This window comes from Schistocerca cancellata, chromosome 4, assembly GCF_023864275.1.
Source record: "Schistocerca cancellata isolate TAMUIC-IGC-003103 chromosome 4, iqSchCanc2.1, whole genome shotgun sequence".
Classification (NCBI taxonomy): domain Eukaryota; kingdom Metazoa; phylum Arthropoda; class Insecta; order Orthoptera; family Acrididae; genus Schistocerca; species Schistocerca cancellata.
The window spans coordinates 793,857,999-793,885,537 of record NC_064629.1 but is presented as its reverse complement, the minus strand read 5'-3'; the positions used below and the strand labels follow the sequence as shown (position 1 = coordinate 793,885,537).

The window sequence follows — 27,539 nt, the reverse complement described above, 5'->3', positions numbered from 1 at the left end:
TAAATTGTCCTTTCGCATCCTCTGACCGATTTAAGGCAAGCATAATTTGAGATATCTTGGCGTCTTTCTTCTGCTCAGCAGAGAGATCCTGGAGTGCAGAGAGACAGTCACTATCTTTATCAAAGTCTTGATGGTCACGCACTGGATTTCTTGAGAGACAGTCGCCATCTTGGTGTTTTCTTCCACTTTTGTACACTATGGTAATGTCATACTCTTGAAGACGTAGTGCCCACCTGGCGAGTCGTCCTGTTGGATCCTTAAGATCTTTCAACCAACAAAGTGAATGATGGTCTGTAATAACTGTGAATGGCCTTCCATGGAGATACTGTCGAAATTTACACATGGCCCAGATCACAGCAAGACATTCTGTTTCTGTAGTTGAGTAGTTTCTCTCGGCTTTTGTAAGTTTCCTAGAAGCATAGGCTATAACCTTCTCTTTTCCATCCGAAATTTGCACCAGAACAGCACTGATTTCATACCCACTGGCTTCTGTGTATAGTTCCGTAGCTGCTCTCTCATCATACAGACCAAGTACAGGCTCAGTCATCAGAGCTTTTCGCAGCACATCGAAAGAATATTGTTGAGCACCACCCCAGATGAATTTAGCATCGGCTTTTAACAACCCTTGGAGTGGCCTGGCTTTGATACAAAAGTCTTTGATAAAACGACGGTAATAATAAAATAATCCGAGGAATCTTCTCACATCTCTAATACTTATAGGAATAGGAAATTCCGTTATAGACCTCACATTTCCTGGGTCTGGCCGCACACCTCCGTTTGACACAAGGTGTCCAAGTATTTTGATTTCTTTTGCTCCAGAGAAACACTTTCTTGGATTAAGTTTCAGTCCACCTTGTTGGAGACACTTAAGAACAGCCCTCAGTCTTTTTATGTGTTCATCAAATGTCTCTGAGAACACTATAATGTCATCTGAATAACAAAGACACATGGTCCACTTCAAGTGACTTAGAACATTATCCATCATCCGTTCAAAAGTTCCTGAAGCATTACACAAACCAAATGGCATTACCTTAAACTTATACAGGCCCTTATGGGTGGTGAATGCAGTTTTCTCACGATCAGCCTCATCTACTTCGATATGCCCGTAACCCGAGTACATGTCCATGGTTGAGAAAAACTTAGCTCCCTTCAGACAATCTAGTGTATCGTCAATTTGTGTAAGAGGGTAAACGTCCTTTTTAGTTATCTTATTAAGCTTCCTGTAATCAACATAAAAGCGTCAACTGTCATCCTTCTTCCTGACAAGAACCACTCGTGACGGCAATGGGCTCTGCGAAGGCTGAATGATGTCATTCTTCATCATTTTATCTACATTGTCGCGAATTATTCGACGTTCCGTTGCTGACACACAGTATGCTCTCTGGCTTATTAGTTGATGGTCTCCAGTGCTAATCCGGTGCTTCACCGTCGATTTGCCTAATTTGCTCTTCACCTGTGGATTGAAGCGTTCAGAGAACTCTTGAAGAATGGCAAGTAGCTTCTTCTGTTGTTCCTTAGTGAGAGCTGGTGATAGTCGAGCTAGAAGATATTGTCTCGTAGTTGTAGGGCCAGTTTCGCTCACAGATTCGGCATGAGAGGTTTCTGTGATGCTCAGCTGTTCTGCAATTAACGGCTTAGCGTTTGCTATGCACAAGCATCTTGGAAGGATCTGCAGTTCTCGGCGGCAGTTAACTATACACAATTCACCGAATCCATTCTTCAACAAGACGACAGAGGCTGGGATGACCAAGTTATTCTTCAGTGGTATGCTTCTCTTACATTCCACTACAAGATCCATGGGTTGATGCATGGCATGACAATGACATTTACCTTTCTAGCACTGACTGCAGGATTGATCACTTCATCCAGCACACATAATCTCCACACACTCAGATGCGTAGCTTCCTGTCCACAGTATCTCATCACGTCTAGCATGATCTTCGAGCGACCACAATCTGTAGTTGCCTGAGAAGCTTTCAAAAAGTCCCATCCGAGAATGACGTCATGACTACACTCTTGTAAGTCGATGAATTCTAAGGGCTGTGTATGGCCACTTATACCCACACGAATGACACGTCTTCCAGTAGCTTTTACATATTTCCCATTACCCACCTTCAGCAGAGATGTTTTGCTGTCGACGAATACGGTTTTCTGCAACTGGCGACGGTACTTCTCCAAAATGACTGAATATGATGCTCCAGAGTCCACGAGAACTTGGGCTGATCGCCCATCCATGAGGATATCGACGTAGTTTCCTACCATTTTTGCAATGATCGACGGCAGAGGATTTTTCTCTTCAGCGGCCTCGCCTCCAAGGAAGGTCGCACCCTTTAGTTTTGCAGGTTGCGGCAGCTAGATGATCGGCTGGAGCTTTTAAACGGCGATGGAGACCGTGATCGGTGCGTTGGGGAGCGTCCTCTCCAGCGGCTAGCTCGCGGCGATGGTGACCTACGTCGTCCTGCACCCACATCTTCTTGTTCATCTTCGTCGTCCCGGAGTTGGCGTCGGCTATCTTCTGGCGTGGGTGTCATCAAATATCGGCCGTCTTTCTCGACAATTGCGCACCACATGTTCCGGTCGTCCGCAGTGGAAACATACTGGTTGGTTATCCTGAGTCCTCCAGACATCAGTCGTCCTTGGTGCCCAAACAGGTTCCTCATGCGGCATTGTAGGACCATAACTTCACCTGAGACTCCACTTTTTCACCATTTAAAGGGAAATGAAGGACGAGAAATTGGGTTCAATGTCTGTTCCACTTACTCCCTGATGACCTCTTGAGGCGTCTCGGTATTTTGCTCGCCGTGCAATCCAAGTGCCTTTTGAACTTCCTCTCTCACTATCTGACGAAGAACACTTGCGAAATCAGTTGGTTCCTCCATCACAGACATCGATACGACGTTTTCAGACTTCTTGCGTGTAATTCTTTTTGATGCATTGTCTCGATATACTGGGACCATTTTATTAAGTCGTCTGCTGTCGAAACCTCCTTCAGGAGTAGGGCTTCATACATGTCCTCAGCAACACCCTTCATGAGATGTGCAACCTTATCTTCCTCCTTCACTCTAGGATCCACTACTTTACACAGCTCCAAGACGTCTTGAATGTAGGATGCTGTCGTTTCTCCTGGACGCTGTGCCCTGCACTTTAATTTATCTTCAGCCTTGCACTTCTGTCATTGTGTGTCGCCGAAATACTTGCACAGTTCCACCTGGAATACTTCCCAGCTTGTGGACTTCTCCTCGTTGTTCTTATACCATTGCTTGGCAGTGCCCTCCAAGTAGAAAAATACGTTAGGCAAACACAGGGTGTCATCCCATTTGTTAAATTTGCCTATACGCTCATATACCTTCAGCCACTTGTTTGGATCTCGGCCATCGACACCAGATACCCGGAAGGATGTCTCATGTGGTGGCACACAGTTGCTGTCATCGTAGCATCCTCTTCTTATTCTGTCTCCGATAGATTGCGATCTGTTGAATATGGCTTGAACTCGGGTTTCTCGCCACGTAAACGGCGGCTCTGTCGTGGCCTGATGGGAGCCACTGTGTCGTCGATAATGTGCGCTATCACAAGTTCCAATATCCAGCGTCTCCACCAGAATAATGTCACGTAGAAGAAGGTGTAATTAGATGAATGACGAATACTAACTTCACTTAGTGAAGGTTTATTCGGCACTTGCACATACAAGAGCGCAGAGCGAACTGCCTCTGGCCAGAACACATACGGTATATATACAGTTACAGAACATTCCAGTACAATAATTCTTTATATTTGTGGATTCTTCTAGAATGTCCTCGAACCGAATACAGAAATTAAAGTTTTACTATTGTGGTGACTTTTGAACTCACGACTCTCCATGCAACAGTCTAGTATCATAACCGGTACACCACAGTGGCGGTGGTACTGAGTGTCTTCTGCGACAATATCACTGTCCAGTTTCGGCCAGTGGTCATTTCCAAATATAGTCTCTGTCCCCACGTAGCACTAAATAGTTTTTGAATATCAACACATATCACCACAAAACTTCATTTGAAAAAGGCCTCAGACGATACTGGACAGAAATATAATGTATTACATGACTCAATAAAGTTAATCTTCTATTAAGAATCTGACAGCCTACAGTGGATATTTATAATGGATTTATCATTGAAAACTTACGTAGAGGATGTAGACCCACACATGAAGAAACAAATGTGTGTCCTGACCACAAACGTTATATTTTGAACCTGTGAGAAGAAAACGAATCAGTGACTAATGGCGCAAAGCAAATCACGATATGAATAATACTTTGATGAGGACTGTAGAGCACAGTAGAGGCGGCGGACTAAACTCAGTTTTTCCTGTACCTCTGTGAGTGATTTAGGTGAAGATTTCTCGAACAGCACAACATCCTCTATGCAAGGCTGGCAGGCTATTCGTATTCACAAGAAGCAGCGAATGTTAAACAAATATAGACAAAAATAAGCTGTAGATGTCATTAGCATACAAAAATACAGAAAGATGGTATTATGTATTGAGGCCACCCAAGGTGTGTGGTGCAAGTAGTATTTGTCCTCATTCGTGGATGACATGCCTTCCTCTGTTTCCTGATATTGTCACTGTATATCCGAATGAAGAATCTCACATTTTTCCTATGCACTACCCATACGAGGGTGGTTTGAAAAGTTCTCCGAATGGAATAGGAAAAAAGTACTTTACATCACTGAAACTTGTTTTTTATTTTTCAATGTAGTCTCCTTGTAGATTAATGCGCTTGGTCCAACGATGTTCCAATGTCTTAATCCCATCTTGGAAATGAGTCTCCTCCAGGCCTGCAAAATAGTTGTCAACTCTGTCTATCAGTTCTTCATCTGAAGTGAATCTTCATCCACCAAAAAAAATTTTCAATTTTGGAAGATGGAAGCCTGGCGGAGCCAAATCAGGTGAATAAATCGGGCGTGGCAACAATTCGTAGCCTAGTTCGTGTAATTTTGCTATGGCGACGCACATGTGTGCGGGCGCACGTCAATAGTCGCGGCACCCACCTGGCAGATAATTTTTTTTCATTTCTAATTCTACAGTTTAAATGTGATATACCCTTTCAGATGACATATAGCAAGCGTGAGCAATTTCACGCACTTTCAGTCGGTGATCCTCCATGATCATTTTGTGCATTTTTGCAATGATTTCTGCAGTAATGACACATCTTGGCCGACCTGTGTATTCTGGAAATCGGCATGAATGTCCTTTGCTTTCATATCTTTCTTTACGGAGTACTTCATCACTGCTCGAATCTCGATTTTTTCCATCTTCGCAAACCACTACACGGGAACAACAGAGCCATGTCACCGCCACAGCTCTCTTCCAAGAGCACTGACGTGGCACGTGTTTACTGGCAACAATCCAATGAATATCACGTGAACAACTCGTTGCGCTAGCACTGACCTCTCAAACCACACTCGTATAAAAAGTGTTAATAGTAGCCAGTAGGCTACACTCATACTACGAGGGAAGTTCAATAACTAATTCAACACATATTTTCTCGGCCAATTTCGGTTGAAAGAAGGCGGAATTCGTTGTGGAATGTCGCGGAATATTCCCATTTCCGGCCTTACAGCTTCATGAAGTTCCGATAGGTGGCAGCGCTGTACGTAGCCTTCGAAATTGCGCCTGTAACGGAGGTGTGTTCCAACTACAGAACAATCATAGAGTTCCTTTTGGCGAAAATCGGAGCATCACAGATATTAATAGATGTTTTCAGAATGTCTACGGAGACTTAACAGTGAACAAAAGCACTGTGAGTCCTTTAACGAGTCATCTGTCATCATCACAACAAGAGCATGCAAACCTGTTCGATCTCCTGCATGCTGGACGGCCGCACAAATGTGGGTTTCCTGCAATGTTAGAATGTGTGGACATCCTCTTTCGAGGTGATCGACGCGTCATAATCAAACAACTCGCTGCTCAACTGGATGTCTCTGTTGGTAATGCTGTTGGAGTACTCAAAGGTGCGTGCCCACTGGGTTCCTTGCTGCTTAGCAGAATACCATAAAGAGCAACGAAGGACTACCTGTGCGGAATTGCTTGCACACTACAATTTTTTGTCGAAATTCGTCATGGATGATGAAACATAGCTTCATAACTTCGAATCGGAAACAAATGGCAATCCATGGAAGGAAGGAAGGCTGGATTTAACGTCCTGTCGACATCAATGTCATTAGAGGAGGAGGACAAGCTCGGTTTGTGTCAAGAATGGGGAAGTAAATCGGTCGTGCCGTTTCAAAGGAACTTACCTGGAGCGACTTAGGGAAATCCCGAAAAACTTAAATCTCAATAGCTGGACGCAGGTTTGAACCATCATCCTCCTGAATGCGAGGAGCCACACCGCCTCTCCTCCGAAGATTAAGTTTAAGCCCGCATCCTCAGCTGGTTAAGTCATGGCGACAGTATTCTGCGATTCTGAAGGGGTTATTATATTTGATGTCATCCCTCACGGTGCAACGATCAACTCTGAAGTGTATTGTGCAACCCTCAGGAAATTAAGGAAACGACTTCAGCGTGTTACTTGCCACAAAAATGCAAACGAGCCTATCTTTCTCCGTGACAACTCAAGGCATCTCATAAGTTTGTGCACCCGAGAGGAGCTCATAAAACTTCATTGGACTGTTCTTACTTATCCACCCTACAACTCGGATCTCGTACCTTCTGACTTCCATCTTTTTGGCCCAATTATGGATGCACTCCACAGGCAGGGAAGATTATTGAAGCAGCAAGACGTTGGCTCCAGTGTCGACCAGTATAACGGTACCATGCAGGCATACAGGCATACAGGCCCCCCAGTAAGGTGACATAAGGCCATCACATTCAAGGGAGATTATTTTGAAAAGTAGCGTTTTGTGGCCAAAAGAGTGGGTAACAATCTGGTGTATTGGAATCCCGAGTAAAACCAACCTGCTTTTAGAACAAAATTTATTGCATTACTTACTGAGTGTGACTCGTATACTGAGCTACCAAAGCCTTTACTGTAAAGTCCTAGAATCCCTTGCCTTAGAGAAAAACAATTGTCTACTCATAGCACCATGCAACATGGGCTGTATTAACATTAATGAAGCATCAAGGAGTTATCTAAAATATGATTAGAAACAGGGAAATATGTGCATTAATTGTTGCAAAATTCTTAGATCTATACTGTTTTAACCACAGGAGTTTGAGGCAAACAACTCAGAAACTCTGCTCCAGGTAGTGATCATGGTTCTTCACAGCAAATGAACACTAAACCGTGTCGCCAGTTCCCATTTCCACTAGTGAATTGCAGTAACATTCCTCATGATTTGAATAACGAAACCCTGAATCAGCTGCTTATGTTTTTCATGCTTACAGCAATGCGTATCGAGAATTTATTTATTTTCAAGCTCATTTCTGTACTTTTTTTGTAATCTTTATATGTGTGCGTTTCTACCTCTGTTGCATAGTGCAATAGAGGCAGAAACATACACATGTGAACATCACAAAAAGTTATCCACTACATGCAGTTCCCTTCATGATGTTCGCTTGGAAACTGCTTAAGATGGACCTGTATTCATTGACAGCAGCAATTTCTGTCATGTTTGGAACTGATTGTCATTAATAATTCGTGACATGTGCCTCTGCTCCCTGTCAGTTATGATCTTTGTGTAATCACTGTTCTTAAATCATGTTACATGGCTGTAAGTAGTACACTGTTCCTTTTAGACATGTTGGACAGACAATGTTGGTACAGTAACAAATTCGGGAACTTCATCCATGGTGTGAACATGAGCACTTCCAAAACACGATAGCTCCTTTTATGTAAATTGCAGGAGGAGTGGGAGAAACGAAAGGAAAACGAAGGGATTATTGATGTCAGCTGCATCAGAACATTATGTGGAATCAGCAGCGATGAGTGAAATTATGTGCCAGGCTGGGATTCGAACCTGAGATCTCCTGCACGCTAGGCAGTTGCACTGACCACTGTGCCACCCAGAACACAGTCCATATCACAACTGCATAGACTATCTTGGCACACCTCTCAGCCAACTCACAATCCCATCTAGTACCACATATCTGCAGTCCTACCCATGTCTTCCGTGCTCACTACTCAAAGATTCCTGCAGGAGGTTGGATGTACTTCTAAATCTGTACTGAAGGAGGTGGATTTGTTGCCCATCTAAACAAATCAATTACTCGTATATGAATGCATGGTGTCTGTTCTTACAGACACGTTTGAAAGAGGAGACACCATGCATTCATAGAAATGATAGGTGCTTTTTGCCATTTTGCCACATCTCCACAGAGGCCCATCTTACTGAGCTGCTTTGTATAATCAATTGGCACATACACACCACTTCACTGATATAGATTACAACATTTGTGGTGGGCCAAATAATCATATGGTGCCAGTTGTACACCATCTGCAGTGCTTCTAATCAACAAGTGTGTACTTTTAAGGGGATAAATAATGTTTTATCTATTGAGCTTATGTTCAGCCCTGCTGAGTTAGTTGCTGCCAATAACTGTATAGCCAATACAACAATATGATTTATAAATTTATGGACCATTGATTAGATTCCAAAGATTACCATTTAGGTGCGTTCAGGATAACTTTGTATTACGTGGTATATGTGTCCATGAAGTGGTACATATGGGGATGTTCCAGCAGGAAATAGCGTGTTCTATTTTATGATGCATTCAGCTTCATCATAACACCTGAATCATACCATGATAAAATACCTCATACTGTACCAAAGACACCACTATATTCTACATCAGTCCATGATTTTAGGAGGTCTGCAACATATCCCAAATCTATCATCAGCTCGTATTATCTGTAGTCTCAGTTCATTGTATGAAGCTATTTTTCCCAGTCATCAAGGGACCAATCATTAAAATCACCTCACCTAAAGAGTAAGGACACAATGACAGCCCATGATTTCAAAGGATCTGCTAAATCTACCATTGGGTTGTAGTACATGAAATCTTGTTTCATTGTATGAACCCATTTGTTTTCAGCCTTCAAGGAACCAATGATTGGAGTCACTTCAATTAAAGAATACAGACATTATCCTTGGCTGTCTACTGCAATATTTTGTCAGTCTCAGACATAACTGCACTGATTTCATAAGTCCCCCATTTAATGTGTATATCATTTTATGCAATATTGCTTGTCTGTTGGAATGGACAATTATTCACAGATATTGCAGTCACATTCTGTAGGTACGGCTGGATACACAGTGTCTACAGTGGAAAGAGATACACACTTAATACTGTGAGTCAATGAATTCTGCATCTTGTTATAAACTTTAAATATGGAATGTCTCATCACTTCACTCCACATGATATTCCACATACAAATTGATAATATACATTGTGCAGCCATATTCTCAATACAAGGCATTTCATAACAGATGCAGGAGTTCAGTTGAAGGAACCACTAATACTCTGCTTATTTATAGCTGACATCTTTCATGTGATGATATTGATACTACACTGCAAGTATTTTTAAGCATTTGTCCATTATCATCTGGTATGTAAGTGTGATTCTGAATAATATAAGCCCATAATGAAATATCAATACCATTTCTAAAAATCAATATGACATTTATTTACATGGTGTTTTTTGAAACCCCTATCACCTATCAAGGGCTCTGTAATTCATTAGGAAGAGCTGACCAGTAGTATATAATTAAACCGATAAAACTATAAGTTACACTCTCCCACATTTGTTAACACATTGTGAGAAAGAATGATCATAATTTACTATGGATCTGGGAATTACTACATTTGTAACCAACTACCATAGCAAAATATTATTAAAGGATCCCTCCTAGACCTATAAGAAATTTTGGTTGTACAATAAGACTGCCAGTGGCACAGTACACTTGTTGAGAAGAATGCGATGGAAATGGATAATAGCAAAATAAAGACCCAAATATTAATTTCTTTCCTCAACTCCTTACACAATGGAAAATCAAGAGAGATTTTTCTGAGAGATACAGTGATTCATGACACTGTAATCACTAATAGTGATGCTAAAAAGTACCTGAAAGCATTACAACTAAATATGATCTGGAGCACAACAAAATACCTGTTGCAAAAATATGTACAAAATTTGCAAATTAATTAAATCATTTTCTGAGCATAATATATGGAATGTGACTTTCATTGGTGAGATGGTGTAGCATAAATGCTGAAAAATCTTAACTGGCAGGCAGTCTAAGGAGGATGAGCCTTGACAGTGTTGTGCTGTCTTTGAATCCTCTGATTGCCTGGTGTCCTGATAGGAGGCACGAGTGCTGAACTGATTCTCTCAGTTTATCGCTGTTTCCAAGTGAGGAGTAGGTGATACCACGCTCCAGTTCGCAAGTTGGTGTTGGTACGAGTCAGCAGCAGGTATGGACTGTGGGGCCAGTCAGTTCACATGGTGGCCATTGGAGCCTCTTGCTGTAATTGGAGTCATATGCATGATAGCAACAATTGTGTCTGATTTCTGGGTTTGGGCAAGAGACTGCATGAGCAATTTGCTTTCTGGAATTTTGTGGAATGTGCAGTTTGGATGTTGGTGGCTGGAATAGTGCTTTGAATGGTGGCATATGGAGTACTAAAGAAGTTAGGATGTGTATTGTGTTTATTCCCTCTGTGAACCTCACCAGTGGAGTTTGAAAGATGTGGCTTTCTTGCAGTTACTGTAACTTATTTGAAACTGTGAATGGAACTTCGCCGATTTTCTTTCTGATTTCCATTTATGTGTATATAAGAAGTCTTGTACTGGCAGCTGACTGTTAGAACCTCTGAGTTAATCTCAGGTTACATGAAGGTTTCCGTAGATGGGCCACTGACTGAAGTGGCAAATTTGCCTTTCAACAGTTCTGCCCTGATTCTGCAGGTAGTATTTAATGTGCATTAGTGTTTCCATTTGTTATTCCTTAGCTTTAAGTCATTCTTACCTGTTGTAAGTTTTGAACAGTGTTGGCATTTTAGACTAATGTTCTTTTAAATTTATTTTAGATGGGTTTAAATCTTGAGGGTCTGCAACCTCACTCTCACTTATAAGTGTTTAAGCCTAAAGTCCATGCCAGGCAGGTAAGCTTCTATTTATTATTCTGTAGTTTCAAAAGAACATTCGATGTCTGTTAGTAAATCTGCTATTGGTTATCACAAGTGTTTTATCCTTTTATATTAGCAGTTTTAGTACAATAACTGAAATTTATGCTTACAGTTACAAAGTTTAAGCCTTATTCACTTAATTTAGAATTAAGTATTCGCTTAGCCAATGTTAATTACTTTAAAGGCTTTATTAGGTTTTGAAAGACATGAACATCTTATTGCCGAAATTCTTGACTTAAGTGTCGTAATGTGTATGCTATTTGTTGACAGTTTCTGCTTCTGAAACATGGTATTGTAATTGGCATGGCACTTGCCCACATTCGATGTCTGTTGGTACTTCAGCCTGTGCCTGGGTTGTTAGCTCTTGCTGAAGTTTCGATTCCAGCTTCAGATTTTAAGTTTTCCATATATTATATTTGATGAGTGGTTTTAAGTAACTGCCTTTTTGAGCTTGCCATGTCCTGTAATGTAACATGTCCTAATGTAACAAAGCTAGAAATCTTTTTTCTGCACTTGAGTTTAGAAATATTTACTGTATTTAAGTTTTTGAACGTTTAAATTCCATCTGTAATTTACTGTTCTTGATAGTCAGCTTGGCCTAACTTGGTTCCACAGTTCTTACAACTCAATGCAAGAGTACCAGACTTAAAGCTGTAAATTTGCCCCCTTTCTTGGAGGACTGATTCTTGTTCTTGGTTTCTGTGTAATTTAATTTAGGAACCTTTGCTTAATTCCACCGTAATACTATTGTGGGTTTTATTTAAGGGTCTTAATACTTTTATACTTTTATGGGTTTTATTTAAGGGTCTTATGCCCCTTTAAAGTTTGCATGACTTTAACTTGTTGTCTACTGTGTTTTAAGAGTTGCACCTGTGGGGAAGGGGGGGGGGGTAGATGGCTTTGGCCTACTTATTCTGATAAACAGTAGTTATTTCAATGATTGTTTCTCTGTTTTAAATTTGTTTGTGCAAGTGAAGCTTGTTCTTTAAACTGATATTTCTATTGTCTTAAAGACTGCATGTGTAAGAGAAACTTGCTGTTCATTATTATATATCAAGTGCAAGAGAAGGTTGTGGTTTTAATTACCATCCTGTTTGCTGACATATTTTGAAATAAATTTGTAATTTCTTCAAAAAAAATGATGCACTCAGCCTAGGTTCACCCTTCCAAGTCTCCTGTCCTTTGTCATCCTATGTTTGAACACTTCAGGAGACACTCTATCTCGCAAAAACTGGCCTACGCAATTTCAGAAACCATAGTCAGGATGCAAAGTACAAATCTCCTTCAGTATTGTTGATATCCATCTTATAAAGACTATGAATATGAAAATAGACAGATAACAGGCCCATAAAAACTATTATCATGAAGGAAGTGAAATTTTAACATATAGGGTGCAATAAAATATAGCCTCTGTCTCACACTTTATAACAAATCAGACAGCAAATTTACATAATACTAATTTATGTGATACCAATGTCCAATATTAACTGTTTTGCTGTCGATAAACAAGATTTGGATCATCAATGGGAGGAAGAGACTGTGAGTAAGCAGTATGTCACACAAATACCATAACTTTTACTTGCACCGTAGTACTAGAATAGATATTGTTATCATATTAGTTAATTTGAGACAAATGTTATAATTACTGGAGTCATAGTATATGAACATCAGTTTTCTCCAGAAAACATATGACAATTGAATACACTGTTTTACTTGTCTGTTCCTGCAACAAGACACCTCTGGACAAAAGTCCCTATTCATACCATTATCTATCCAGCAATTTCTCCATGTCTCAGGAGTCTGTATAGAAAATTTGGAAATATACTGTATGTTATGATCCAAAATATTTCTGCTTTGGTGAATGGCTTGTTGTAACTACTTTTCTATTTCAAAATTTTATGCAGCCACAGATTTTCTGTTACTTAAAAGTTTATCTCTGGACAGGACAAATAATACATTATGAGACACATTATTTTTTCATACTGGTATTCCTCTTTGTTTCCAAATTCTTTAATTCTTTTATTTAAAAATAATTAAGTGTTTTGATGAAGAAAACAAAAGTGTTTACCTTTTTAATAAGGGCTGCTACACCTGTCAGTGCACCCTTGTCTCTTCCACTTCCCTTGTAGCCATGAATAAGCACTTTAAGTGGTTTACTGTGATTAAAGTTAGTACTCTTCAGTGAACCATTCCCATAGTCTATAACCTCCTGAGCAGTTGTGTTGGTACGAGTGAATAGCCAGAATTTTGTATCTACACTTTCAGGTGATTCTGGCACTTTCATGAATGCTGAATGCTTGTTTGGCATTGCAAAACAACCCACATCATCTAAAATACACAAAATATGGATATTAGACAAGAAAACGTACTTGATAAGAGAAAAAGTAGATTGTTTAACAATATGCACAATACATCACAAACATAAAAGTATTGTTAAATTATGAAACATCAGTGTATTCAGTTATATAAGTGGTACAATGTTTCCTGTCTTTCAAGCTCTTTTCTTTCATTACTCTTAGTGTTAAGTCATATTTAGTGAACACTACCTATGATATCATCATACATATCAAGTAACATCAATATCAAAACTACCTCCAATGGTAAAGTACCATATATATTCACTGAGAGGCATCGCTACTTAATATTTTTCATTCATTGCACTTATTTAGGAGGAAGTGTAGTGTTTTCTATCTGCTTCTAGTATTTTATTTGCAGATGCAACTGGAAATTACTGTGTTTACAAGAGCTACATGTGTAAAGTTCATACGGAGTATCTAACATAAAGGTAATAAATAGTAATAAAATTGCCGCTGTTGCCATGATTATCAGTGCATTGACAGACAACTTTCTGGAAAACCCCAAGCATGACAATTAACACTGACTGATAAGGTAACAAGTAATGCTAATGAAAAATAGCAATGTATCATAAAATCTACACAAAAAATGAATTAAAAACAAGAAATTCTTTCATGTGTCTTTTCAATGATCTAGAAGAGGAAAAAAATGTATAGTGGTGCACCTTTGACATCAAATGCTCAGAACCACACAAAACAGTGCTTATAATAACACTCGCTCATAAAACAACAGTGGTCTATGTCATTTCCATTCAAAATGTTGCATTCTACCACAAGTGACATTTTAATAGAGAGAAACAAAGTAACAAGATATTAACTACCATAAGAGGAAAATTATACATAATTCAGTAACATTATTGTATCATTACATCTTCAGCCAACAGTGCCAAGAACACAACACACAAATATCCTACACACCTGATAGTGCCTGTATCAGTGCTCATAATGCAGATGTGGGATTTTGATGAAGTGGTTAAAACGAAGTGGCAGAGAACAACACGCACACCTCACTAAAGACATGTTTTTACATTAAGAATCACTTTCACATTGAAGCAGTCAAGTATCAAGTGCCAAACTAAATACATATTCAGATGATGATAGGGATTTTCTCCACCCGAGGACTGGGTGTTTGTGTTGTCCTCATCATTTCATCATCATTCATGAAGGTGACACGATTGGACAGTGTAAAGATTGGGAATTTGTACAGATGCTGATAACCGCACTGTTGAGCACCCCACAAACCAAATATCATCATCATCACCATCATCAGATTACGATATGGGTCGTCAACATTGTAACCTTTCTTTCGTCCAGCATACTCCAGCATAGGCTTATAATTTAGTGAAGAAAACTAATTGTAAATTTCAGAGTGAAGTATATTTCTGAATTATTAAATTATATAGTATATTCATGAAATCTCTGCCCTTGACCCAAATTTAATTTCCAAATTCAGCATGTCACAAGTTTGTCCCTAATATTTGGACCACATTCACAGAACTAATTCTCTTAATGATATCACTATACACAGTTTACACAGCAGCCTGCATGCAAACCCTCCAAGAAACATTTGTACTGCAACTATACCATTCACATAACTTGAGCACTTGTTAGTGCAGCTACAAAATGACACCATCTTATGGTGCTAGCAGACAAGTGTGGAGTTTTGCATGGAAATGGCACAGATCACTGTTGTTTTTAAGATTTATTGTTAGTCTAAGCAGAATTTTTGTGGTTCTGAGTGTTTGAGGTCAAAGATGTCGCACGTAAGAACAAAAAAATTATATAAAATATTATATGTTTCAAGACCTTAGTAGTCAACACACACTCATATGGAACATACGTCCTCAATCATTATTATTGCTATGTTTTCCATAGAGTATTCCAAAGCCACCTGATGTGAGGTCTGTGTATGACTTCCAGAGAGGATCCTGTGAGCCCCAAGGGATAGGTTTTGAGGTTACATACCCTGTGCGCTGGCCACCTGGTCCAACATAAGGCTCACTGATATTTATTGTTTAAGTAGTACTGCACTTTACAGTAGTATCCTAGTGACATTTATTGTCCACTGTGTGGTTTTCAGGATTGTGACTTGTACACTCTGGACTTTGCCAATACCTGATGCCACAAGACTCAAGTTTAGACTTGGTATGTGGTAGGTTTTCCTCAGAGATTGATTGCTTCAGTTTGTGAAGAACTTGTGTGCATTGAGTTTTATGTAGTGTGCTGACTACAAAGTGGAAGTTGCTCAGAATTATTTTCTACAATGTTAGTTCTAAAATAATGAAGCAGTTGTGCTCATAAATAGCTTTGTCAATTGAATATTATATTCTGAATGTCACAAGGCTTCGCCATTTCAAAATATTTATTGTAAAAAATTGTGTTTTGTGCACTTGACTGAAACTGCATTGAAATGTGCACACTATTGAGTTTATCAAGAATATGTTTGTAACAGAAATTTGTGTGAAATTCTCATACTGGTAATCTGGAATTTAATAGCAGCATTACCCAGTGGAAGCCATATACATGTTCTTTGCATAAAATAGTTTAAGCAGGTTTCTTTATTTTTGTGAATTTTTGGAGTTCAGGTATTTGTCCTTTATATGAATATGAAATATTACTAACTGTACTAGATTTAATTCTAATTTTGGTATGCTGCAGCAGATTTTTGGGACTGAGTAGTCTAGCATCTGTGTGACTTCATGAATGAAGATTTTCATTATCTACCAATGTCTTTCTATTTTGTGCATGTGGATAGCACTTTATTGTTCTCTATCTGGTGCTCTCCTAGGTGAGCAGTTACAAAGTTGAGCGATACTAAAATCACAGAGAATTCTGAAAATAAAATAATAATATAGAATATCATTAAGCAGAGATAGAAAACAACTTGCCAAATCATATAATCATGTAAATAATGAATGAAGATGATTTAATTCATAATCTGTAGTACCTGGAAGCAATGTCACATATTATTATAGTATTAGGCTGAAAGCCACTAAATTACAATAAAATACATCTTATAACAGCACACAGCTGTGCACCCAACACAATTCTATTGATTCCTATCATTGAGTATGAAGTGAGTAGTGCAGTGTACTAATTAAGGACTAAAATTTCTTTTGGTTAAATGACATTACAATGTGTCTGGCAAAGGGTTACTTAAACAGAATAAAAGTATATGTATCAAGCACTGGTTAAGACAAGCACACCCCTCTTAATGTTCTGTATTAATTCATTTTGTCAACTACACACTTTAAAAGCCCCACAAACCATGAACATTATTGAGGATGGGTGACTCATGTGCCTCAATGATGCAGACAGCTGTACCATTGATGCAACCACAAGAAGGGGTATCTGTGGAGAGGATAGACAAATCCTGAATAGAAACAGAAGCCCATTCAGTAGCTGCAGGGGCAACAATCTGTATGACTGGCTGATATGACCTAGAAGCATTAGCCAACATGGCCTTGCTACGATAGTACAGAGAACAGCTGAACCCAAGGGGAAAGTACAGCTGTTATTTTTCCTTATGTCAGACAGCTCTATTTCTTCTTCATAATCTCCTCTTCTTCTCTGGCAAGTTCACCAGCCCTCATAATTGATCTGTGAGGTAGGTTGGTCCAGGGCAGGCTCACCTCCCCAACTCCTGGCTGTGGCACACTGATGCACTCAGCTATCTGGGTGGATCTTCAGTAAAGTATTCCAGAGGTAAAATAGTCTGTCATTCAGATCTCCAGGCAGGAACTTCACAGAAGGATGTCATCATCAGAAAAATCAAAACTGGCATTCTGCTGGTCACAAATTGGAATGCTACATCCCTTAATCAGGTATGTAGGCAAGAGAATTTAAAAAAGTAAATGTATAGTTTGAAGTCAGATATAGTGGGAATTAGTGAAGTGTTGTGGCAGGAAGACCAAGACTTCTGGTAAGGTGAGTGTTGTGTTATAAATACAAACTTAAATTATGGTAATGCAGGAGTTGGTCCAATAATGGATAAAATTATAGGCAAGCATGCAAGCTTCTATAAACACCATAGCAAACACATTATCATAGCTTACACATGAAGCCAACACAAACCACAATAGTACAAGTTTATATGACAACAAGCTCTGTAGATGATGAAGAGTTTGATAGAATATGTGATGAGATGAAAGAAATTGTTCAGGTAGTTCAGAGAGGTGAAAATTTTATTGTGATGGATGTTTAGAATCAGTAGTAAGAGAAGGAAGAGAAAGAAAAATTGTAGAAGAATAAAGACTGGAGGGAAATGAATTAAAGAGGAAGCTGCCCAGTAGGACTTTGCACACAACGTAATTTAACCATCACCAATACTTCATTTAAAAATCATGAAAGGAGGTTATATACATAGTAGAGACATTGAGACATAGGAAGATTTCAGACAGATGATAAGACAGAGATTTCTAAGCCAGGCTATAAAACTGCCAACTTCCAGAGGCAGATGTAGGCTATGACCATAATTTGGGTATGGACTGTAGACTAAAACTGAAGAAACTGCATTAATGTGGGATATTTAGAGATGAGATTTGGATTAGATGAAGAAACCAGAGGTTCACAGTTTCAAAGGGATCATTAGTGAGCAACTGACTGAAATAAGGGTAACGAACATGACAAGAGATGAATGGGCAGGTATGAGAGATGGAATAATGAAGGAAAGGAGAAAATATAAAAACACAGGAAATGAAGTTGATAAAAGGGAATGTAGACATAAACAAAATGAGACTGACAGGAAGTGCAAAATGGCAAAGCAGTAATGACTAGACAAGAAATGCAGGAGTCTAGAAGCATGCACATCTAGGGGAAAGATACAGCCTTACTCCACAAACCAACTTGTGGGTGGTGGAGGGTACTTAGTGTACCACAATCAGTTCCTGCCTTTCCTGTAACAGTCATGAAAAGTTCATGGCAAGAATGATTCTGGTAAGTTTCCATGAGGGCTCAGACCTCTCCAATTTTATCTTCATGGTATATACCTAGGGATAAGGAATTATTTGTTTACTCTTCTAGGAACCTATGCTTTCAGAACTTTTAACAATAAACCACAAAGTGATGCTTCTCTTGCAGCATCTGCCACTGGAGTTGGTTGATCATCACTATGCCACTTTTGTGCTTACTAAATGAACTTGTAATGAAAAATGTTGCTTTTCTTTGGGTCTTCTCTGTTTCCTCTATTAATCCTACTTGGCAAGGATTCCATACTGATGAGCAATATTTGGGCAATGGTTGAACGAGGGTTTTGTAAGCTGCCTCCTTTGTTGATGGACTACATTTCCTGAATATTCTTGTAAATCTCAGGCTGGCATCTTCATTTCATGTAATATGTTTTATGTGGTTGTTCACCTTTAATTCACTCTGTATGCTGACTCCTAAATATTTTTAGAAGTAACTACATCCAGTGATTGCTCTGCAATCATGTAATCATATGATAATTATTTATCTTTATTTATCATTATGCTCAATTGCAGCTCCCTGAACCAAATGTCAATCCTTTGCATGTCTTCCTGCATTTCACTAAAATTTTCTAGAGTTTTTACTTATCTGTATACAACAGCATGATCTGCAAAACCTCATGGAACTTCCAATGTTGTTTACTAGGACATTTATATATATTGTGAAAAGTAATGGACCTGTAACACTCCTTGGGGTACACCTGATGTTACTTTTTTGCCTGAAGACTTCTCTTCATTGAGAATGACACCCTGTTGTGCACATGTACCATTTCTGGAACACAGGGGACATTGTTCTTCTTGAGTAAACAAACCACCCAGATCCACTTGGCTGTTTAAAGACCCTTGTGTAAACAAAGTGTTCATTTGGGTGCATGTATTGTTTATTTATGACATAATTAATGGATAATAACCGTCAAAATAAGACCAGTTAATGAAAAATAACTACCATGATAATTACCATAATTCTTGGACAAGATGGCAGCTGAAAGAGGGGGTGGGGGGTGGGGGGAGACTTGGGTTTATGTTTACCCAGATGTTCAGATTCTTTGTGCTTGAAGTGGCAACTGTTATTTTAATGATGGTAATTTATGAATCAAAAAAAGTGAGGTCTCCCACACTGCCACACCCACTGCCCCCAACGTGCTCCTATTGGTGACATTCCCATCACTGTCCCAGCCCCTTCTTAGTGTCCTAGCATCCTGAGACTGTCATACTTAATGTGTACCTTGCTCGAGCTGCAACAGCAGCAGTAGCATCAGTTAATTCAGATGATATTGCAAATTTCCAGCATAGTATAGCACCCAGTGGCACTGGCCTAGTTTTTGCAAATGTTTGGCACCCAGTGCAATTTTCTACAACATACAATGCTATTGATGATTTCATGCTTAATTTTTACAGATTCCTTTAGCACAATGCACATTTCATTGTTATTTTACTGATTTTCCAACACTTTTTAAGAAGATAGACATAAATGTGGGCTTAGCTTCTCTTTTTCCCACTTTTTAAGTTGATACACATAAATATGGGCTTATGACTAGTTTTACCAAATTTTCTTAAGACAACACACATAATTATGGTTTTGCTGCTACTTGATTTTTAGGGAACATAAGTTCATATAACACTATTTACGGTTTTTCGGCAAGTTTTATCAATTTTTCCCTCAGTGTTCTACAAATATATACTTTTTCAACAAGACGCACTTCAATAAATACAGAGCTTTAAACATATAATAGTTAACACCACGGTGCATACCGTGAAAGCACACTAACATGTGACGCTGTTTACAGTTCTTAAAAGTTTTGTTGATTTTCTCTGCAAATAGCCAGCTTTTTCAGGACGATAAACCACAACAGGAAATACATATTTTGCTTAAAATGAACTTATTGCCCTGCACTTTTAGTTTGTGCCCCCTAACATTATATGATTATATCTGATGTGTAAAAAATATATCAGCATGAACATTTCTGCAGAGAAAAGGTATATAATTCATTTCATTCACTAATATGCTCCAAACTTGTGCTGCTACCACTGGGGTAACAACAGGGGAGCTATGCAATGTACTTAAAAACATAGTTTTCCATACTCCTCAGTGTTTTCTACCACACAGTACTGCATGCTTCAAAGTGATCAAAGTGGTTTTCTTGCTGTTGTTGTTGTTGTGGTCTTCAGTCCTGAGACTGGTTTGATGCAGCTCTCCATGCTACTCTATCCTGTGCAAGCTTCTTCATCTCCCAGTACCTACTGCAACCTACATCCTTCTGAATCTGCTTAGTGTATTGATCTCTTGGTCTCCCTCTACGATTTTTACCCTCCACGCTGCCCTCCAATGCTAAATTTGTGATCCCTCGATGCCTCAAAACATGTCCTACCAACCGATCCCTTCTTCTAGTCAAGTTGTGCCACAAACTTCTCTTCTCCCCAATCCTATTCAATACCTCCTCATTAGTTACGTGATCTACCCACCTTATCTTCAGCATTCTTCTGTAGCACCACATTTCGAAAGCTTCTATTCTCTTCTTGTCCAAACTAGTTATCGTCCATGTCTCACTTCCATACATGGCTACACTCCATACAAATACTTTCAGAAACGACTTCCTGACACCTAAATCTATATTCGATGTTAACAAATTTCTCTTCTTGAGAAACGCTTTCCTTGCCATTGCCAGTCTACATTTTATATCCTCTCTACTTCGACCATCATCAGTTATTTTACTCCCTAAATAGCAAAACTCCTTTACTACTTTAAGTGTCTCATTTCCTAATCTAATTCCCTCAGCATCACCTGACTTAATTCGACTACATTCCATTATCCTCGTTTTGCTTGTGTTGATGTTCATCTTATATCCTCCTTTCAAGACACTGTCCATTCCGTTCAACTGCTCTTCCAAGTCCTTTGCTGTCTCTGACAGAATTACAATGTCATCGGCGAACCTCAAAGTTTTTATTTCTTCTCCATGAATTTTAATACCTACTCCGAATTTTTCTTTTGTTTCCTTTACTGCTTGCTCAATATACAGATTGAATAACATCGGGGAGAGGCTACAACCCTGTCTCACTCCTTTCTCAACCACTGCTTCCCTTTCATGCCCCTCGACTCTTATAACTGCCATCTGGTTTCTGTACAAATTGTAAATAGCCTTTCGCTCCCTGTATTTTACCCCTGCCACCTTCAGAATTTGAAAGAGAGTATTCCAGTCAACATTGTCAAAAGCTTTCTCTAAGTCTACAAATGCTAGAAACGTAGGTTTGCCTTTTCTTAATCTTTCTTCCAAGATAAGTCGTAAGGTCAGTATTGCCTCACGTGTTCCTACATTTCTACGGAATCCAAACTGATCTTCCCCGAGGTCGGCTTCTACCAGTTTTTCCATTCGTCTGTAAAGAATTCGCGTTAGTATTTTGCAGCTGTGACTTATTAAACTGATAGTTTGGTAACTTTCACATCTGTCAACACCTGCTTTCTTTGGGATTGGAATTATTATATTCTTCTTAAAATCTGAGGGTATTTCACCTGTCTCATACATCGTGCTCACCAGATGGTAGAGTTTTGTCATGACTGGCTCTCCTGAGGCCATCAGTAGTTCTAATGGAATGTTGTCTACTCCCGGGGCCTTGTTTTGACTCAGGTCTTTCAGTGCTCTGTCAAACTCTTCATGCAGTATCTTATCTCCCATTTCATCTTCATCTACATCCTCTTCCATTTCCATAATATTGTCCTCAAGTATATTGCCCTTGTATAAACCCTCTATATACTCCTTCCACCTTTCTGCTTTCCCTTCTTTGCTTAGAACTGGGTTGCCATCTGAGCTCTTGATATTCATACAAGTGGTTCTCTTCTCTCCAAAGGTCTCTTTAATTTTCCTGTAGGCAGTATCTATCTTACCCCTAGTGAGACAAGCCTCTACATCCTTACATTTGTCCTCTAGCCATCCCTGCTTAGCCATTTTGCACTTCCTGTCGATTTCAGTTTTGAGACGTTTGTATTCCTTTTTGCCTGCTTCATTTACTGCATTTTTATATTTTCTCCTTTCATCAATTAAATTCAATATTTCTTCTGTTACCCAAGGATTTCTATTAGCCCGCGTCTTTTTACCTACTTGATCGTCTGCTGCCTTCACCACTTCATCCCTCAGAGCTACCCATTCTTCTTCTACTGTATTTCTTTCTCCCATTCCTGTCAATTGTTCCCTAATGCTCTCCCTGAAGCTCTGTACAACCTCTGGTTCTTTCAGTTTATCCAGGTCCCATCTCCTTAAATTCCCACCTTTTTGCAGTTTCTTCAGTTTCAATCTGCAGTTCATAACCAATAGATTGTGGTCAGAATCTACATCTGCCCCAGGAAATGTCTTACAATTTAAAACCTGGTTCCTAAATCTCTGTCTTACCATTATATAATCTATCTGAAACCTGTCAGTATCTCCAGGCTTCTTCCATGTATACAGCCTCCTTTCATGATTCTTGAACCAAGTGTTAGCTATGATTAAATTATGCTCTGTGCAAAATTCTACAAGGCGGCTTCCTCTTTCATTCCTTCCCCCCAATCCATATTCACCTACTATGTTTCCTTCTCTCCCTTTTCCTACTGACGAATTCCAGTCACCCATCACTATTAAATTTTCGTCTCCCTTCACTACCTGAATAATTTCTTTTATCTCGTCATACATTTCATCTATTTCTTCATCATCTTCAGAGCTAGTTGGCATATAAACTTGTACTACTGTAGTAGGCATGGGCTTTGTGTCTATCTTGGCCACAATAATGCGTTCACTATTATGTTTGTAGTAGCTAACCCGCACTCCTACTTTTTTATTCATTATTAAACCTACTCCTGCATTACCCCTGTTTGATTTTGTATTTATAACCCTGTAATCACCTGACCAAAAGTCTTGTTCCTCCTGCCACTGAACTTCACTAATTCCCACTATATCTAACTTTAACCTATCCATCTCCCTTTTTAAATTTTCTAACCTATCTGCCCGATTAAGTGATCTGACATTCCACGCTCCGATCCGTAGAATGCCAGTTTTCTTTCTCCTGATAACGACGTCCTCTTGAGTAGTCCCCGCCCGGAGATCCGAATGGGGGACTATTTTACCTCCAGAATATTTTACCCAAGAGGACGCCACCATCATTTAATCATACAGTAGAGCTGCATGTCCTCGGGAAAAATTACGGCTGTAGTTTCCCCTTGCTTTCAGCCGTTCGCAGTACCAGCACAGCAAGGCCATTTTGGTTAATGTTACAAGGCCAGATCAGTCAATCATCCAGACTGTTGCCCCTGCAACTACTGAAAAGGCTGCTGCCCCTCTTCAGGAACCACATGTTTGTCTGGCCTCTCAACAGATACCCCTCCGTTGTGGTTGCACCTACGGTACGGCCATCTGTATCGCTGAGGCACGCAAGCCTCCCCACCAACGGCAAGGTCCATGGTTCATGGGGGGGGGGGGGGGGTTTTCTTGCTATCACAGATGATATGGAAAGGGGGCAATAATTACTTCTTGAATTAAAACGAAAAAGAAAAAAAATAAGAGTGTGGCAGGACCTTCCTAGTCCATACTCACTCTACCACTTTATAGCCACCAACTGAACCTTCCACCACTGCTCCTTGAAGCTTGTCTGCCACACATATGTCAATAAAAATGACAGTAAGAGTTTAGAGCCCAAATTGTCTTGACCAGCAGCTGGGCTCTCCACACCACTCCTCCCCCATCACCCTCACCCTCCCAGCACCCAGGGGTCAGAGAAGCAAGGAGTCTGCCACTGCAGCCAGCCTCTATGAGTGATGAGCATATCTCACTTTAAAAACCAATAGTGCACCTCCTTTCCACTAGCCCTACATATTCAAGCAGATGGCATGTATATGAATATGCATCCCTTATAGTCACTTGAAGAGGGATAAAAAAAATTCTGGACACTTCTGCCATGCAACTGCAAGTTCAGCACTTGCATGTGTATTGTCTCTGCTTCCACAAATCACTACTGCATGTATGGTATGTCAACAGGCAGTCTTAAATTCACTCACACACATTAAGAATTTTTTAATCTAGCTTGTCTCTTAGTTTCTGTATTTAAATGCTGTTAATATCCCATCACCATGATACATTTTGCACCATAGCAAAACATGTACAGTAAGCTTAGTTACATCATTTGCAGTATGTTTTGTAGATGAGTGACGATGTCATTTCAGTAGTGTATGTTCCTGTTATGGCAGATGGCTCTCCCTTCATCTCAGTTCCACTATCATGTTACACACTACAATTTTTGCGTCTTATAACTTATAGTTGATATGCTACTAGTTCATATTACAAGCAGTATCTTAAAATCTAGTGTCAGATATAAACATTTTTTTATCAGAAAATATTTTAATTATGGATTAAAATCAATCACATTACATGTGCTTAGAGTTTTTGGTAGTTTGTTAAACCATTAAACAAAATCAAACGATTGACATATGGACTTTGAGCTGTAATTTTTAATTTTGTTCTTTTCCAAGGGAAGTTATATTTCATTCTAGTGTTGTGATCATGTACATCACTTCACTTAATAGCTTTAGTTTGTAGACTCATAAAAATGTAACTAAGCTAAATATTGGTTTTGTTGGTTGTGCTCCACAGCTTTGAGAAAGCATAGAAATGACACATTGTAACATGTGAAACTGCTAAACAATCTTTTTTTTTCCATCCAGTTTCTGTCTCAGACCATTTGTCGTACCTCTTGCATTATTAGGTCCAAGGTGTCATACTCCCTCTTGAAAACAAACTGTATGATTACTAGTGCAAAGTGAGGTAATTGTTCAAGGTAACTGTCAGGAATGCTCCTTCAAAAAGGACACAGCCAGTTGCCATACCCATCGTTCTCCAATCTCAGCTTGTTATCAGTCTCTAATGGCCACATCATCAACACACAGTTCAACACTTATCTTGCTATATATGAATCACTATCCCCCCTCATAGAGTGTAGACATTATCTTATAAATAAAACCTGTAATTAAATACTTCAGCCTATGAAATTTTGATCATTTTCAAAGCACACTGAATGTTTCAACATGTAGCCTGTTGAGGTAAGAAATTGTGTGCATGCTGTAAGATTATTTGATTTGTGCTATTTGATTCAATTTCAGATCTGTAGGTTGTGATTCATTTTTACTGAAGTATCATTTGATACATTCAGACCATTGCAGAAAAAACAAACAACATTACATTTAACCCAAGAATAATCTTTTCAATAATGATTTCTTCAAAAGGCATAGACATAATACTGTATTTCAGAAATAAAGTCTGTTGCCCTGTTCTTTCACTTTTGGAATAATGGGAAGAAGTAGGAAATGGCTGTGTTAATTAGCATTTTTTTCTTATACCTCCTATTAAGTACAGACTAAACTCTCCACCCCCTCTGTCGTATCATCTCCTCCTCATTCCCATCTCCCATCCTGTTTATTTGCCGCCCTCTGCTAATGCACTCACCCATCTTTCCCCATTCCGCTCCTTCTTTGCTGCTTTTTTCCTCATCTCCCTGCCCCACACCCTCCTGACACTGTGTTTTTTTGGCATTCTAGTCCCTGCACACTCCACTACACAGCGTTTGTCTCTCTCCCAACCCACATACTGCTATCCAGTCCCCTTCCCCGCCACCTCCAGATTGCTGCACGCATCCCACATTTTTATAATTAAGGACTGTATCAAGAGCCTACTTCCACCTTTAGTTGATATTATAAATCAATCTTTCAAGCAAGGCTACTTTCCAGACTATTTAAAATATGCGAAATTACTACCTCTCTTCAAAAAAGGTGATGCAGGAATAATTGAAAATTATAGGCCAATTTCTCTACTATCATGCTTTGCAAAAATATTAGAAACTATTATGAAAGATAGGCTAATGAATTATTTAAATAAATACAACTTACTGTCTGTTGACCAGTTTGGATTTCGATCAGGGAAAAGCACAGAATCAGCAACAGCACACCTCACAAAACACATTCTAGAAGCATTAGATAAAGGGAACTACACAACTGGTATATTTCTTGATCTAACTAAAGCGTTTGATACAGTAGATCACAACATATTGTTAAATAAGTTAGATGAACTTGGAATAAGGGGACTTGTGAACAAATGGTTCCAGTCATACCTAAAAAATACACTCCTGGAAATTGAAATAAGAACACCATGAATTCATTGTCCCAGGAAGGGGAAACTTTATTGACACATTCCTGGGGTCAGATACATCACATGATCACACTGACAGAACCACAGGCACATAGACACAGGCAACAGAGCATGCACAATGTCGGCACTAGTACAGTGTATATCCACCTTTCGCAGCAATGCAGGCTGCTATTCTCCCATGGAGACGATCGTAGAGATGCTGGATGTAGTCCTGTGGAACGGCTTGCCATGCCATTTGCACCTGGCGCCTCAGTTGGACCAGCGTTCGTGCTGGACGTGCAGACCGCGTGAGACGACGCTTCATCCAGTCCCAAACATGCTCAATGGGGGACAGATCCGGAGATCTTGCTGGCCAGGATAGTTGACTTACACCTTCTAGAGCACGTTGGGTGGCACGGGATACATGCGGAAGTGCATTGTCCTGTTGGAACAGCAAGTTCCCTTGCCGGTCTAGGAGTGGTAGAACGATGGGTTCGATGACGGTTTGGATGTACCGTGCACTATTCAGTGTCCCCTCGACGATCACCAGTGGTGTACGGCCAGTGTAGGAGATCGCTCCCCACACCATGATGCCGGGTGTTGGCCCTGTGTGCCTCGGTCGTATACAGTCCAGATTGTGGCGCTCACCTGCACGGCGCCAAACACGCATATGACCATCATTGGCACCAAGGCAGAAGCGACTCTCATCGTTGAAGACGACACGTCTCCATTCGTCCCTCCATTCACGCCTGTCGCGACACCACTGGAGGCGGGCTGCACGATGTAGGTCGTGAGCGGAAGACAGCCTAACGGTGTGCGGGACCATAGCCCAGCTTCATGGAGACGGTTGCGAATGGTCCTCACCGATACAGCAGGAGCAACAGTGTCCCTAATTTGCTGGGAAGTGGCGGTGCAGTCCCCTACGGCACTGCGTAGGATCCTACGGTCTTGGCGTGCATCCGTGCGTCGCTGCGGTCTGGTCC

At 39.8% G+C, this 27,539-nt stretch overlaps 1 protein-coding gene across 1 annotated transcript in view; it reads right to left on the bottom strand.

Moving 5' to 3' along the window:
* The window catches only part of LOC126183564 (pancreatic lipase-related protein 2-like), a 144,314-nt gene that overhangs the window by 100,644 nt on the left and 16,131 nt on the right, over nt 1–27,539 (bottom strand). The window contains exon 3 of the mRNA XM_049925642.1: nt 13,169–13,428. Coding sequence (XP_049781599.1) covers nt 13,169–13,428 — 260 coding nt within the window. The remainder of the gene's footprint in view (nt 1–13,168; nt 13,429–27,539) is intronic.